General features: G+C 58.7%; 1 protein-coding gene across 1 annotated transcript; it reads left to right on the top strand.

Annotated features, from left to right (window-relative positions):
• The first annotated feature begins 4,308 nt into the window (after positions 1-4,308).
• DACT2 (dishevelled binding antagonist of beta catenin 2) lies at positions 4,309-14,497 on the top strand. Its single transcript, XM_055591455.1, has 4 exons — positions 4,309-4,545; positions 10,438-10,570; positions 11,675-11,938; positions 12,732-14,497. Exons 1-4 carry the CDS (start codon positions 4,309-4,311, stop codon positions 14,252-14,254), a joined length of 2,157 nt encoding a protein of 718 aa, XP_055447430.1. The 3' UTR covers positions 14,255-14,497.
• The last annotated feature ends 1,929 nt before the right edge of the window (positions 14,498-16,426 follow it).

Raw genomic sequence — 16,426 nt, 5'->3', positions numbered from 1 at the left:
ACTGGGCACGCGGACTGCCTCACGCCACCCCGAGGCATGCCCACCTCCAGAGGAGGAGCACTGAGGCCCAAGGCTCAGGGAGGACCGCCCGGCCTCTCTGACCCCCGCAGCCCCAGGCCAGCACTGGGACTTCAGAGCCCTTCTCTGTCTGCCCCATGTGGAGGACAAAACCCGCAGCTCTTCAGGGCTCTTGATTCTTTCTTCCCCCACTTCCCTTCCTTTTCCACTCTGGACAGTTGATTGGTTACAGATAGAAAGATGGATTGATGGATTGATGGATGGGTAAACAGATTAACAGGAGCTTCCCTGGTGGCTCAGTGGTGGAGAATCCACCTGCCGATGCAGGAGGCTCAGGTTCCATCCCTGATCTGGGAAGACCCCACACGCCACAAAGCAACCAAGCCCGCGCGCCACAACCACCGAGTCCCGCGTCACCATGCTGAGGCCCGCGTGCCCTAGGGCCCGCGCTGTGCACCAACAGAGAGGCCGCTGCGGTCAGAAACCCACCACGCTCAGCAGCTAGAGCAGCTCCCGCTCGCCGCAACCAGAGAAAAGCCTGAGCTGCCACGAAGCCCCAGCCCAGCCCAAAGCGGACAAATCAACTCTTACAAAAACGGATGGCTGGCTAGATGGTAGACAGATGAAGGGACGGACAGACAGATGACACCCAGAGCTACTGATACAGATGAGGTGGTCGTGTGGGCGCGCAGCGTCCCTGTTGGTAAGACGCAAGGGGCACTGCATGCAGTCTGATATTCCCACTCAGAAAGACAGCGCAACCCAGGAGGGAGCCTCAGCGAGACGAAATCAAGGAGCAGCCTTCAAAACGACTGGTTCTGAAAGTACAGCGTTTTCACAGAGCTACGTGATGGGCCAGGGGCAGACCGGGCCCCTGCTCCAGGCCGAGAGGCCACCAGCAAGAAAGGTCAGGTCAGTGCGTTACTCTGGAGGGGGCTGCTCTGAGCCAAAGGACGTTAAGTGGGCTAAAACCCGCACTGGGTCTGAAAACTAGATGATGATTATGAACCAATGACAATTTCCTGATTTTAAGGACTGGATTTGGTTATTTAAGACAACAAGTTTGTGCAGGAACACACACTAAGACGTCTGGGGCAGTAAGTATTGCACTGAGATGCACCTGTGAGAAAAAGTAAATTGTGAGCGCCCCGTCTCGTACAATAAACATAGGCCGTTTTAGGTGGATTGTAGATTTAAATAAGAAAGGTCAAATGATAATGTTTCTAGAAGCGGCTTTACGTAATATCTTCAAGCTTTAAATAATGTCTTTGGCTTTCCTGAAGCAAAAATTTCTTTAAAATCACCCAAACAGGATCAATGATAAGACTACATAAAAATTAAGAACTTCTGTTCCTCAAAAGACACCATTAAGTGAGTCACAGATGGGGAAACGACAGATGACCAAAACAGGCTCATGGCCAGTCTTCCTCTCTAAATCTCTCTTTGGAATAAATGTAAAGAGGAATCATACTTTTTTTTTTTTTCTTTTTTTTTTTTTTCTTTTTGGTTACAAAGAAAGTAGCATTAGGAATCGTTAATAGACTCATTTTATAGTTTAGAAAATTGAAGGCAAAAGAGCTTGGAATTGAGGTCTCTTTAGTCTCAGCCGAACGTTTTTTCTCAATATTAGATAAGATAAATATAGATAGCCAAGGGAAAAAACAAAAGAAACATAACCTGAAAAACTCAATGATACAGACACTCAAGAAACTAGGAGTCTATGAGAATTTCTTCAGTCAGATAACAGGCACCTAAGGAAAACCTACAGCTAACATTGTACGCAAGAGTTCAAGGCTGAATGTCCCTCCCCCTCCAAGAGCAGGAACAAGACAAGGATGCCTGTTCTCACCACCTCTATTAAACCTGTGCTAGAAGCTCCAGGCAGAGTGATAAGGCAAGAAAAGCAAATTAAAACCATCTAAGAAAGCAAGAAATGTGTCCAGATGACACAATTTTGTAAATTTTCTAAAATGCAAAGGAACCCACTAAAAATCCATTAAACTAATAAAAAAAATTCAGAAAGCTTGCTTGGATCAGTATACAAAAATTAATTGCTTATTTCTATATACTAGCAATGAACATTCTGAAAATGAAATTAGAAGACGTTTCCATTTATAATAATTTGAAAAGGAATAAAATTTGTAGAAATAAATTTAACAAAAGAAGTGCAAGATTTGAACACTGAAAACTACAGAACACTGTTCATTAAAGGCCCGAACAGGCGGGAAACCAGCACGCTTATGGTTCAGGAGGCTCAGTTCATTAAAGGCCCGAACAGACGGGAAACCAGCACGCTTATGGTTCAGGAGGCTCGCCCTTAAGGCGGCAGTGCTTCTTCAGCCAGTCGACAGCTGCCAGCTGCCTCCTTTGCAGAAACTGACAAGCTATGCTTAAAACTCAGGTGGAAGCGCAGCGAACCCTGAATAGCCAAAACAGTCTTGAAAAAGAACTGTGGGTGAGTCACACTTCCTAACTGGAAAACTTACTACAAAGCTACAATGATCAAAACAATGCAGAACTGGCGTAAGGATAGACAGATACACTAGTGAGACAGAATTGAGAATCCAGGAACTGATTTTTCTGAATCAACTGATTTTCATCAAATGTCCCAGGGCAATTTAATGGGGGGAAAATGTCTTTCTAACAAATGGTGCTGGGAACACTGAATATTCACATGTTTAAAAATGAAGCTGGACCCCTACCTCATAACATGCACAAAAATTAACTAAAACCGGACCAAAGACTTCAACATGAGCACCAAAACTATTCTTAAAATCTTAGGGAAAAAAGCACAGATATAACCTTTGACCTTGGATTAAACAGTGGTTTCTTAGACATGATGCTGAAAGAGCAGGCAACAACAAAAAGATAACTTGGTTTTGGTCAAAATTAAAACTTTTTGCTGCAAAGTGCACTATCAAAGAAATGAAAGGACACCCAGAGTGAATGAAATACTTACAAATCTTGTACCTGAAATGGAAGTGTTTCTAGAATACACAAAGAATATTTACATTTCAAAAAGAAGACAACCCAGTGTTTAAAAAATGGGCAAAGGATCTGAACAGATATTTTGCTAAAGACAAACAAACAGCCAGTAAGCAGGTGAAAAGGTACAAGCATCACTGGCCTGGAGGAAAATGGAAATCAAAGCCACAGTGAGAGACCACTTCATTCATCCTGGAACAGCTGACACCGAAAAGATTAGTGTTGGTGAGGGTGTGGAGCACTCGGAAGCCTCAGACAGCGCTGATGGGTCCGGGAAATGATGGGAAGCAGCCTGGCAGTTCCTCAGAAGGCTGGACATGGACGTTACCAAGGACCCAGCAACTCCACTCTAGATAAACACTCAAGAGAAATGAAAACATCTCCACACACACACGAATTCCACAGCAGCACTAATCATAATAGTTACCGCAAAGTGGAAAACAGCCTGTTAAGGAATAAACAGATAAATAAAAGCGAGTCCTGCCATACAGCGGAGCAGTATTTACCAATAAAAAGAAATGAAGTAATACTTGCTACAACGTGCATGAACCCTGAAGCATGATCAGTAAACAGAAGTCAGTCCTAAAACACCATCTCTTGTTTGATTCTATTTGTATAAAATGTCCCAAATAGGCAGCTTCATGCGGGGGGTGCCCCGGGAGGACTGGACCGCTGGCTAGGCAGGGCTTATTTGGGGGAGGGAGGTAAAGGCCCATGAGGGTGACTGGGGTGATACTTCTTGGTGAGTATACTAAGGGACCATTGAACTGTGTATTCTAAAAAGGGGAACTACATCTCAAGCTTTCATTATAAAACTTTTTTAAAAAGGACAAACTGAGGCTTCTAGGAAAAGGGGAGTTTTTTTTTTTCAAAGTTCTAATAAATTTATAATGGTAAGAATCCTACAATGCGATACTATGCAGCAACTTGTTTTATAAAAACTTGCTTTTAACCTGAACAAAACCTCCCACCGCCTTCGGTCTATTTTCACACCTTCCCGCCGCCCGCGCGGCTGCTCTTCCCCCGGAGACTCCTGGGTCCTCGCGCGTCCTCCGGGGCGCCCGGGAGCGCGCGGCCCGGGTGCCCAGGGCGCGGGGCCCCGCCGACGGGGCGGGCCCGGGGGCGGCCGCTGTGACCCCGGGGCGGGTGCAGACGCCGCCTCCGCGGCCACCGATAGGTCCCAGCCCGCCTCGGCGGCCCGCGGGCCGGGGGCGGGGAGCTGCGGCGGCGCGGAGGCCGCGCGCACTGCCGGGCGCTCCGGAGGCCGGGAGCGAGGCCGAGGCGGCTCGCGGGGCCGAGCGCGGGATGTGGGCGCCGGGCGGCCCGCCGGGGCCCGCGGGCTGGGACCGCCGCCGGGTGGGCGCCAGGCTGCGCGCGGCGCTCGCCGGGCTGCACGAGCTGCGGGGGCTGCGCGCCAGGCAGCAGGCGCGCGTGTGGGGCGCGCTGGCCCGGCCGCCGCCGCCCGGGCCCGCCGCTCCCCGCGGCCCCCGCGCCCACGAGCTGCGGCTGGAGGCGGCGCTGGCGGCGCTGCAGGAGCAGCTGGTAAGGAGCGCGCGGGGGCGCGGGGGGCGCGGGGGGCGCGCGGGGCCGGAGGCGGCCGGTCGAAGGGCACCCTCGGCGGCCTCGGAGGACGCAGCTCGGTCCCAACGCAGACGGACGCGGAGGCTCCACGGATGCGGGTGCTGAGAGCTGCCCGGCCCGCCCGCACCCTGGGGCTGCGCCCGGCTCTGCGTGTCGCCCGGCGCACACAGACTTTGAGGATGAATTCCTGTGTGTTGGAGTTTCCCTCTTGCGCTGATAAGAACGCATCAAATCGGTTTGCCCTGCGGGGGGCTCCTTGGAATGCCTATTCCGGGAGCCAGTGTCTCCCTGCGGCGTGGGTCGGGGGACAGAGTGCCACGCGCCCCTCAGCTGGCCTGCGCCCAGGCTGAGCTCTGGGGTCGTGTCATTATAACTAGACGTTGGGGGAAGCATGGATCTGATGAGGCCTCTCCAACTTTAAAATGTAACCTGACCTAGGAAAAGAGGTGTGTCCTCTGGACGGAGAGGCGGTGGGACCAAGCCTCCTGGGCCAGCAGCGGAGTCCTCCACACGCGGGTTCCTTTTGTGCCGCTGAGGACACTCAGCTCACTGCGCGGTTATTGATCTGCTGTGTGATTTCACTTCATGTATTGGCGTCAGCTGAAGAGAGATTTTGCAGGGTTGCTGTACTTTTTTAATGAAAAATTAGAAGGCTTCCCTGGTGGCTCAGGCGGTAAAGAATCTGCCTGCAATGCAGGAGACGGGTTCGACCCTGGTTCAGAAAGGTCCCCTGGAGAAGGGAATGGCTACCCACTCCAGTACTCTTGCCTGGAGAATTCCATGGACAGAGGAGCCTGGCGGGCTACAGTCCACGGGGTCAGGAGTAGCCAGACATGACTGAGTGGGCTGCAGTCCAGAGAAAGATGCCTGTTTGAGAACCGACTCTATTACTGCAAGTGGAAAGTCTTTTGACTGAGAAGTTAAATCGGCCCTGTTTAAAGTTGCCGTCTGTACAAAGCAGGCTGGATGAAGCTGCCACGATGCTGTCAGCTTAGCGCGGTCATGTCGTGTCAGTGATTGGTGAGCTGCTTCTGGGTTAGAGAATCCGGAAGCCCACTGCCTTGCGATGCTTCCCAGGACTCCCGCTGTCTCTGCACAGTCTCCCGATGGTGCAGCCTCTCCTCCTGGGATCCCCCGGCTCCTCCATGGAGGGAAGGAGCCAGTTCCCAAGTGGGACTTTATAGGCTTTTCACCGCCTCCCCATCTAATCCAGTCAGAGCTGCAGGCGTAGCTTCCGTGTGTGTGTGTGTGTGTGTGTTTGTGTGTGCGCGCGCGCGTGCGCACCTAGACACAGCCTCCCTGGAGGAGGCACACACAAGCCTGCCGAGGTGCCTGACACGTGTGTGACGGGAAAGAGCTCCGGGGTGCTGCTGTGCATTGTTCTGTGGGGGAGCTGGAGCACAGTTGATGATTAACTGAGCTTAAGTCATATACAGATCAGACTTGTGGGTTCTCAGCCTCTAATTACAAGTAGCCTTTTGGGAGAGAAGATCAAACCGGTTTTTTTGTTGTTTTTTTAATGTGGGGACCAGAAGGAACACGCACGCTTTGTCTTGAAACTTTGTTCTTGGCACAGACTGTGTGATCAGAAGGGAAGAAGAATTGAGTACGTGTGACATCAGCCCAGCGATGAACAGGCTCACGTCTTTCTTACAGGGAAAGTACTAGGAGGGATCCCAGTTCTGTGGTGAAGGGTGCGATCGCAGGTGCAATCTCCATCTCTGTCTCACACTTGGGTAACTCGCGGCTCAGGCAGGGCCCCCTGCCACCCACCCTGGGTTAACCTGGGCAGGGGGCGCCAATCAGGTGTGAAGACAGGAAGAACTTTTATGGGACCCGCAGCAGCTTTGTCCCAGACGTCCCAAGTGCACATGAGCTCGAGCACCTGGGGGCTTTGCGCTGCCTTGAGGAGCGGTCCCCACGCCAACAGGTACCACGAGGAGCTGCGCCTCGTTAATTGCTGCCGCTGAAGTCACAGCACGAAGCGCGAAGTAGATGCTTAGTGAGGCTTTGTTGGATAAGTGAACGAGCTACCGTTACTGCTGATAGCAAAGGGGAAGAAGGTTTCAGTGTTTGCCGTCTCCGCGTCCTAGACTTCCAAGCTCATGAAAGCCCTGTGACCTCCGACCCGGCCTCTGTGGGTGGCACTGCGGTCACCTGTCCGTCTTCCGCGGTTGTCCTTCCCCAAGACACGGCTGCCCTTCCCGTCTCTGTCAGGGTCAGGTTCCCAGCGGCCCTGATGAGAAGCCTTGGATACCCTGGAGAGCCTGCAAGCTCCACGTCCCGCCAGGAGCCACCAGCGCGAGAGGGGCCCGGGGGGACGAGAGGGCAGGCTCTGGGCACCTGCTGGGACCCCGTGGGGAGTTTCCCGCTGGTCACGCTGCCCGGCCCGATTGGCAGCGGCTCCTCCTCCCTGGTCGGCACTGGCGTTTAGCAGGGGCTGCAGGTCTGACTGCCGTTGGAGCCGCAGCGTCTGGTGCTGTCCTTGGGCCACTGACGCTTGCCCCCTGGCCTCTCGGGGGACACGGACTGGCTCGAGGTCACGAGGAGGCACAGGGGCGTCCACAGGCCGGGCCGGGCCCCCTTGTGGGGCGCCGGCGCCCGTAGTCCCCGAGGCTCACCTGGGACCCTGGCCTTCCGAGGGCCTCTCCTCCAGCCAGGTGGGGCTCTCGCGGTGCCGCGGGACTGATGCCCAAGCTGCTTCCTGTGCATGTGCCCGGGTTTGGGGGAGAGGGTGGAGGTGTTCTAGATCCCGTCTCTGTACCCTGAATGTGGGGACGTTTCCCCTCTCGCCCTCCGAATCTGCCGCAGAGCTCTGAGAGCTCCAGAAAGCCGGGTTGCAGATGGGAGCGGAAGGGCCAAACAAGAGGAAATCAAATCAACTCTGCAGCCTGTGAAGTCAGCAGTTCCAAGACAGGGCTAAGCCAGACGTCTGGTTGTAACGGCATTCCCTGGGTAGACGTTCTCAAGCGTTCGTGTTCACGGAAAGTTGGTCCCCGGGGAGCTTGTCAAAGTGCAGGTTCCCAGGTGCGTCCTAGTCTCAGTTAATCGCTGTGGCAGGGAGCTTGGGATCTGAACGGAGGCCCCCGGGGCTCCCCGCCCCTGGGAACCCTGCTGTGTCTCCTCCACAGCAGACCCTCGCCCCTTGCGAGGTTTGGGGGACTCAGGACGTGCTTCCCGAGTGAGCCGGAAGGCCTGCGGTGCATCGGGGGCGCGGGGACAGCGAGGCTTGCTGCTCTGGAGGGAGCCATGCGGCACGGCTGTCTCTGCAGAAATGCAGACGAGCGCAGGGATGCCGGGCGCCCGGCTCCGCAGCGGGCCATGCTCTGTGCAGGTTCCACAGGAACCCCTGACTTAGCACAGCCTTAGAGCCCACGGAGGGGCTAATGAGAAGCAGAGACACAACCCCCCATGGAGGATGGTGTGCGTCGGGGTGAGACACCCTGTCGCTCTGCGGCGGGGTCCTGGAGACATGGTCATTCCCTGGAAGGTACCAGGGCCTTTTGACATTAAACAGAAACCGCCAGCCGCAGCCAGGCCGGGCACACGGTAATCGCAGAGCATTTATTCCAGGACAAACAGGCCAGGGTCAGTTTTGGTAGGGGGACGGGGCTGGAGAGAGAGGAAAAAGCCAGAGGGGGCCTCTTTCAGGAGGAAGGGGCTCGTGGTTGGGGAGGGAGGTGGTCTCATCGCTGCGTTTACACCCTGAAGTATGGTTGAGCAGGCAGCTGAGGCTTCCAGCGGCCCCAGGGCCTCCTGCAGGAAAAACTCCCTTTGTTTGAATCTAAGTGATTCTCCTTCGCTGGAGCCTGTCCTGGAGCCCGCCCCCAGCTCTCAGGTTGGGCCGTCCACCTGGGGAGGGTTTCCCTCTGTGAGAACATTCAGGGACAAAGGCGGCCAGGAGGTCTCGGGGGTTCTGAGTGTGTAAGACGTGAATAAACTCGGAACTGCCTTTCACAGTGTTACGATTACAGATACTGTTCCACGAGGCTGGAGACGGTCTTGCTGCAAAACGTGGGGGTTGTTCTGAGACCCCTGCATCGGGTCCTGAGGAAAGTGGACTTGGACCGGATGGGCCCACCCACCGGGCGCCGGGCTCGTGGCCCCTAACCCGGAGCAGTGTGGCGACGGCGTCGTCCCGTGAGGGTCAGCAGCTGCTGCCACGTGCCCGCTCTGGGACTGGCTTCTCGTATTATTGAAATTGCTGAAGTAATTACTCATTTCCTATATAATAAACAGAAATACAATTAACCACCTTCTTAAACAGGAAGACCCATATAATTACACTAATTATTGGCCTTGAACTTCATTGGTAATCAAAACGAGAGATTTAGGCTGTGAGCCTCGACAATGGGGCGCAGTTTTATCACTAAAGGAAGGGCGGCAGCGTTTGTGAAACACGGGTGCTGTTTCACATGCACGTGACTCACGTGTGTGCACACGTGTGGGCATGTATGGTAAGTGCCAACCACATACGTGTGTTACATGACACGCACATGCGTGTAGTTAGCATTCACGGTCACACATCTCACAGCCGGGGCAGCCAAAGCCTGGAGCGGGACAGAGCTGGGGGGTGGGCCCTGAGACCAGAGGGTGCTGGGCAGCGCAGGCTGCACCCGCCCCGGCGCCGGGCATCCCCTCCTGCAGGCCCGTCCCGCTCCCTGGAGCCCTGCAGGACCATCCTCAGCGCCTCCTGTGCGAGCCGTGTGTGTGTGAGTCGCTCATGTCGTGGTCCGTGTGGGGGCTGGAAAAGAATTTGCAGATGTGAAGCAGAAAGAGAGGAGAATGGGGTTTATTGTGCGGGAGACGCTGTTACAACAGCGGGCCGGCTCAAGGGAGGGCCGACCCTGAGCAGGTCCTAGCATCTTATGCCAGGGTGCCGGGCGCGGGATGGGGCCTCGTGGGTCGCGTGCTGATCGGATGAGGCAGGTGCGCTGGGTGCGGGAGAGGAAGGCAAACGCCTTCTCCCTGTGCGGTGGGAGAGGAGACAGGTCATGCTGCTCGGGAGGACCTGAGGTTTGTTAACGGTCATGACACAGGAGGGGGAAGGACGATGAGGCTCTGGTTTGTTCTCCGCCTCCGTTCCAAGGGCCTGCTTGTTCACTCTGGTCTTTGATCCTTGGGACGCCACAGCTCAGTCATGTCCAGCTCTCTGTGGCCCCAGGGACTGTTGCCCACCAGGCTCGTCTGTCCATGGGATTCTCCAGGCAAGAATACTGGAGTGGTCGCCATTCCCTTCTCCAGGGGATCTTCCCAACCCAGGGATTGAACCCGGGTCTCCTGCGTTGCAGGCAATTTTTTTTACCATCTGAGCCAACAGGGGCACACCTGCGCTGTGTAGGCTATAGCTCTGCAGAAGGTGGGGCCCTTTTTCTCTCCTGGGGACTCTCCTGTCCCCCTAAAGAGCTGAAAGCCCAGCCCCTTGGTGCCACGGACGGACCGCCGTGAAGGGACGTGGTGGCACAGGCACCAGACGCAGGGTCCACGGGGCACGAGCCCGGGGCAGCGGGCTCTTGCAGAGATGGAAAGACCTTGAAAATACCCTCGGGGCTGCTGCTGGAGCCGGGGACCTCGGGCTGGTTTAGATCCCAGTCCCTCTCTCATAAGCTGCGTTACCCTGTCTCCTTATAAAGGAAGATGTCTAAGTGACTATTGCTGATTCCAGCATCTGTACCTGGGAAGAGGAGCCGGTGGGAGGGCTGGGAGGCCATGTGCGGGACGGGGTGCAGGGCTGCAGGCCGGGCTTTGTCGGGGGGTTGGGGAGGTTGCCGCATATGAGGTGGCTTCATGAGGCGCCCCAGCCTCCTGGTCTGTACTCAGAATGGCCCCGTGCCCCACTCTGTCCCTTCGTAGGACCGCTTGAGACGCCAGGACGTCGGCCTGCAGACGCACCTGGACCAGCTGGACCGGCAGATAAGCGCGCTGCAGCTGGACGTGCGCAGGGGCCCCGGCGAGGCCGCGGACAGCGACAGCAGACCCAGCTCGGGTACGGCCGGCCGGCGAGCCCACCGCTGCCCAGGCCCCGGGGTCAGCACGCATCACGGAAGGATCCGAATACTTTCAATGCTTGTATTTAAGTGCGATTGGGAAGAAAGGGGGGCTTCCCAAAGGGCGCTGGTGGTAAAGAACCCGCCTGCCAATGCAGGAGACACAAGAGACGCGGGTTCGATCCCTGGGCTGGGAAGATCCCCTGGAGGAGGGCACGGCAACCCCCTCCGGTATTCTTGCCTGGAGAATCCCATGGACAAAGGAGCCTGGTGGGCCACAGTCCCTGGGGTCGCACAGAGTCGGACGCGACTGAGCGTTCACGGAAGAAAAGAAGAGAGAGTGCTGTGTGCACTGTTTAGTTGGGAAAATGCTGCTTTGGGGGAAGAAACTGCATGAGTTTCTCTCCTCTCTCTGGGCCAAGGCACGTTCTGGGCTGTGTCTGGGTGAAGCCGATGTGGGGGCTGCAGATAGTGGCTTTTGTGTGATAGCACGGCGAGTTTTGAGGCCGTGGGTTTATGCAGCCTAAGGGCAGCACTGTGTCGAGCTCGTTCAGGGCCACACAGCAATGGTTGGCAGCCTTCTGACTGACATGGTCCTGGGCGCCTGGCTTCCTCTCCAGGTGCCAGGCTCAGACGGCAGCTCAGACAGCAAACCCGGGAGACCGGCATCTCCCCGAGGACAGTGCTCTCTGCCGCGTCTTTCTGTCTTTCTGTTTGCAAGATCCTTCTGCTGGCTGGGTTGTCATGCCTGTAGCAGGGCCAGGCGGGGGCCTCCCTGAACGCGACCCCTTTTCTGGTTGATGCCTCAGATGGAGTTTGAGGGGCTCAAGGAGGGAGGGGAGAAGAGGGTCCCACTCCCAGGGCCAGACACCAGTGGTCACGTGGGGGAGTGAGCCAGTCATCCCAGAGAGGGGTGAGGAGGTGGTGAGCAGGTGGTGGGCGGGGGTGTGGGCAAGGCTGGAGGGCCCGCTGACCCCCCGGGCGGCTGGGGGGAAGGAGGCAGTGGGGATCCTGGGCATTCCCGCCCCGGGCACCCCCCTGAGCCCCACGGCCCCCTCGCACGGGGCTCCCTGGACCGCACTGAGTGCCTGTGCCCCCTCCAGGCTTCTACGAGCTGAGCGACGGCGGCTCCTGCTCCTTGTCCACCTCCTGCACGTCCGTGTGCAGCGATCACATGTCCTGCTCCCTGGGCACCTTGCTGCCCGCCGCCCCCAAGTCCAGGCCTGGCTCGGGGGACTGCCGGCCCCGGTCGGCCGACGAGACCGCCGTGTGTGGGGTCCCCCTGCCTGCGTGGGGGCCCTCGGCCAGCGAGGAGGGGCCAGGCCAGCTACTCCAGGAGGAGCCCCGGCCACGGCCGGTGTCCACAGGTGAGGCGAGCCAGACAGTGGGGGACCCCCCGGGCCCTCGAGCCCCCCCTGAGGAGGTGGGGGCAGCCCCGAGCTCACATCCCGGTGGGGGCGGCCCCGACCTACCAAGCACAGAACAGGGAGCCCTATGCTTGTGGGGGGCTTCCACCCCAACAGGGGCTGCTCCAGGGTTTCCGTGGGCTTTTGGATGGACGGAGGAATCAAAGGCCTGCTTCTGTTCATCGTAGCAGGGCTGTGGTGATGAAAAGCACGTTTTCTTATTTAAAACGAGTATCCGTCCACACCCTTCCGTGGCCGGCCTGGGACCAGGCTGGAGCAGAGCTGGGCACGGATGTGGAGAGAGCTCAGCTCACCCGTGGCTCCCCTACCCCGGCCCGCAGACGGTCCCCACACTCCCCATCCCTCAGACGGTCCCAAAAGGAGAGGCCCCTCACTCCTGGTGCTGGACCTGAGCCAGCGGATGGTGGGTGCATCTGCAGACGTCTCAGGGACGGTCTGCCCCATAACCTTCTCCCCAACCCCCCTTCTCGCTGCATCCTCTGCATCTTTGCCGCACGAGGGCGGAAACTGAGCATCAGGGTCTCAGCCTCGCCCCGCCAGCTGTGGCTGGAGCTGCCCAGGTGGTGGACGTGCGGAGGCTGCCCGCGTGTCCAGACGCCGCTGCCCACGTGTCCAGACGCCGTGTGTGCAGGGCCAGGGTCGTCCCGCCGCAGCTGGGCGGGGGATGCTTCCTGCCCCAGGGCGGCGCCTGCGTCTTCCCTCCTCAACACCTCCCTCTTCTTCTCCTTCCCAGGTGACCTTGAAAGAATCCTGCCGGCCGATGTGGGGCTGCAGAAAGCCGGGGCACACCCCACGGCCGCCCCCTTCCTCTGCCACGGTGTGGACCCCAAGTACCAGTGCGACCTGGTGTCCCGGGGTGGCCGGGAGGTGTATCCCTACCCCAGCCCGCTGCACGCCGTGGCCCTGCAGAGCCCACTGTTCGCTCTGGCCAGGGAGACGCCACAGAGCGAGGGCCACGCGCCGCCCCGCCCGCCCCCCGCCAGCCCCGCAGGCCCCAGCTCTGTGCGTTCCGGGCTGGCCTTCGAGGCTGGCCCAGCCGCAGCCTACATTGAGCGGCTACTGCGGCTGCGGGCCCGTGGGAATGCCCGGGGGCCCCCCAGAGGGGAGGCGTCCCCAGCCCTGCCGCAGCTCGGTGCCCGGAAGGTGGATGGTGAAGGTGGACTGGAGAAGCCGGCCTGCACCCCCGGGAGGGCGGTGGTGAGCGGGGCTGCCAGCAGGGACGGCCTCGCCCGGCCGCCACCCACACCCTCTGTGGGCACCCCACGCCCCAGCAGCCATCCCGAGGGGGCACGTGGCCCATGTCACGGCCATGCGCACTTAGAGGCCTGTGCAGACGCCCCCCAGCTGGCCTGTGGCCGGGCCCCCGCTCCCCGCTGCCCTGCTCAGCCGTCGGTGCTCGCTGGCTGGCCGGGCGGAGGCAGGTGGCCGAGTGGGCGCGTAGACGGACGCTGCATCCACCCCGCTCTGGTTGCCGGTGCAGCTTCCCCCACAGGGCCCCCCAAGACCAAGCCTGTGACGGTCAGGAGGGGGCCCAGCAGCAAGACACCAGGGCCTGGGAGGCCGCAGCTGCAGTGGGGCACCCTCGGGGTCCCCCGGCCGCCCCCAGAGTCGGGGGTTGCTCCCCGGAGGCCCACACTGGCTGCAGAGGCGCCCGGCCGGTCCTGCTCCGAGTCCAGCCTGTACCCCGTGTCCTTCTTCGTGCCCCTGCTGGTGGCGCGGCGGGAGGGTCAGCGGGTGTCAGCTCAGGCCTTGTTCCCCTGGGAAGCCGCGCCGCTGGGGGCGTCCGGGGGGGCGGCGCGGAAGAGGCAGCGCCGGTGGCAGTCCTCGGTGGAGATCTCAGCCCGGGCGCGCCCGGACCCAGGCCTGGGGCCCCACAGGCCCGCAGCCCGGAGAGGGGGCGGCCCGCGGCCTGTGTGCGCCAGGCCCAGGCCCCCGCCGGCCCGGCAGGATGCCCGCGCCCGCAGCGCGTCGGACGGCTCGGAGCGCTCGGCCGAGTGCGCCTCGCTGCTCCTCTCCACCACAGCTGAGAGCAGCGGGGACGAGGCCAGTGACCACACCGCCAGCCGCTTCGGGGACGCCGAGTCCAGTGGCAGCGACTCGGGGGGTGGCAGGCGGCCGGGCCAGCGGGCCCGCGCCAACTCCAGGCTGGCCCTGCCCCCAGTGCCCAGGCTGTGCCGCGTCAAGGCCTCCAAGGCCCTCAAGAGGAAGATCCGCAGGTTCCAGCCAGCTGCCCTGAAGGTCATGACCATGGTGTGAGGGGCGGGCCCGCCGGCAGAGGGGCCTCTCGGCCGAGGACCGGCCCAGCCCAGCCTCACTCGGGGTTTGGTGTGCGGGCTGACAGGTCTGCTTGGTCCCACCCAGAAGCCGCCCCTTGACAGGGGTCCCCTCACAGGAGCTGCCGGGGTGTCCCTGGGCACGTCGGCCCTGGGTTAGGCTGTGACTCTGGGCGCGTCGGCCCTGGGTTAGGCTGTGACTCTGGGCGCATCGCCCACAGGGCCCAGTGGACGTCTCCAGGACTCCGGGGTTGCAGGCCTGACGTCCCGCCTCCCAGGCCCTGTGCCCCGAGCCCGGGACGGGTGCCCTCAGTCCTGTGCACGTCGGGGGCCGGGCGGTGTCCCCGATGGCTGCAGCGCTGTGCTCGAGAAACGGGGTTGGAATATGCGTCCTTGTCAGATGCTCCAGGTGAATAGACACCTGCAACGCCGTTGTCTTTGCAAGTCATTCTGACCCTGTAGCTTCCCCCCTCAGGGACATAGCTGGTGGTCAGCAAACCCTCGTCCTTCACACCGTGAGGACGCCCTCTCATCCCAGGGGGGAGAACGCGCTTCATGTGAGTCCACGCCGCAGTCTCCAACACTCATGTGTTGAGCATAAAAGTGCTTTTGAAAAGAAACCCTTGTATGTGGTGTTTATTTTTCAAAGGAAATTTCCCTCAGCTTTTCCAGAAGGTAGGATTTTCAGGGAATCTGTTTACTGAGAGCATCTTAGTTTGTAGAGCACTTTACCCTGAATTTTTCCAGGCTGCTTCTGTGGCTTGGGGGCAGAGAGAAGGCCTGGGGGGCAGGGGCATCCCCCCCGGGAAGCCTCAGGGGGTCTGGGCTCCGTCGGCCCCTCCTGGGCTAAATGCACAGATTGGCAGAAGCTTTTGAAGGCAACAAGAAAGCAAGCTGAAATAGTAGATTTTATACTAGACACTAGATAGTCATGAACAAACAGTCTCAAGAGGCACTCTTTGGAGATTAACATTTTAGAATAAACAAGTTCACCTGTTCAGACTGGGTGGTTTCCAGAAGTGAGGGCAGAACAGAGGGACTGCTTTCTGTACAGCCTCTAAAATGCCGCTGTTTCCAAGGGCCGGGCACAGACGTCGATACGCAGGCCTCCGCTGAGTCTGGATAGAATTCCCGCGTGGGCCTCATGGAATCCACTTGAAAGGGTCTTCCTAAGCTTTTTCTAAAACTATGTTGATATTTGCAGGAAGAAGCCAAACCTACCAGTGATGGGTTTTTTGGTAAAAGGTTGTACACGGGACAGGCACTTCCCTGGTGGCTCAGCTGGTAGAGTCCGCCTGCTGTGCAGGAGACCCTGGTTTGATCCCTGGGTTGAGAAGATCCCCTGGAGAAGGGACAGGCTACCCATTCCAGTATTCATGGACTTCCCTGGTGGCTCAGCTGGTAAAGAGTCTGCCTGCCATGCAGGAGACCTGGGTTCGATCCCTGGGTTGGGAAGATCCCCCCTGGAAGAGAGCGTACTCTTGTCTGGAGAATCCCGTGGACAGAGGAGCCTGGTGGGCTACAGTCCAGGGGGTCACAAAGGGTCAGACACGACCGAGTGACCACAGCACAGCTCACAGGGCATTCTCTTTAATGGTCTAATTCTCATCCATGTGGCCTGAGAGGGGAGGGGTCCCTGAGCAGGTGGCGGTCCTGTGGAAGGATCCAGGGGCTGAGAGGCCAGCCCTGCCCCGGTCCTCACAGTGTCCACAGCCTGCGCCCCTCGCCGAGCGCCCTGGAGAAACGGCCGTGAGGCTCCCTTCACAGTGCGTGTCCTGCTCTGTTTGACGTCCTCTCTTGCATCCGGCAGAGCTTCTCCCAGTTCAGGGGCTGCAGTGCCGCATTTGCAAAGTGCAGACTTCCTTTGTCATCATCAGGGACTCTGTCCTTGCTTCATAGAGAGCCCCCGGGCTCTGTCTCTGGCTGAGGTCTTGCAGGGTCAGTGCAAAAGGGGTGCAGTGGTGCCCTGAGTGTGCTTCTCTTTCTCGGAAGCCAGGCTGTTTCCTCATGATTCAGCCTCTGAAGTGAGCCAGACAGGAATGCGTCCCCACCCAGATGATGCTGGGCCTGTCTGAGCAACCAGCGATCAACCGTGCCAAAACCCAGTAAAGTAACCATGCCAACCGACCAACCAGTGATCAACCGTGCCAATAAC

This window comes from Bubalus kerabau, chromosome 9, assembly GCF_029407905.1.
Source record: "Bubalus kerabau isolate K-KA32 ecotype Philippines breed swamp buffalo chromosome 9, PCC_UOA_SB_1v2, whole genome shotgun sequence".
Taxonomy (NCBI): domain Eukaryota; kingdom Metazoa; phylum Chordata; class Mammalia; order Artiodactyla; family Bovidae; genus Bubalus; species Bubalus kerabau.
The sequence above is the reverse complement of the archived record's forward strand: the minus strand, read 5'-3'. Positions and strand labels throughout refer to the sequence as shown.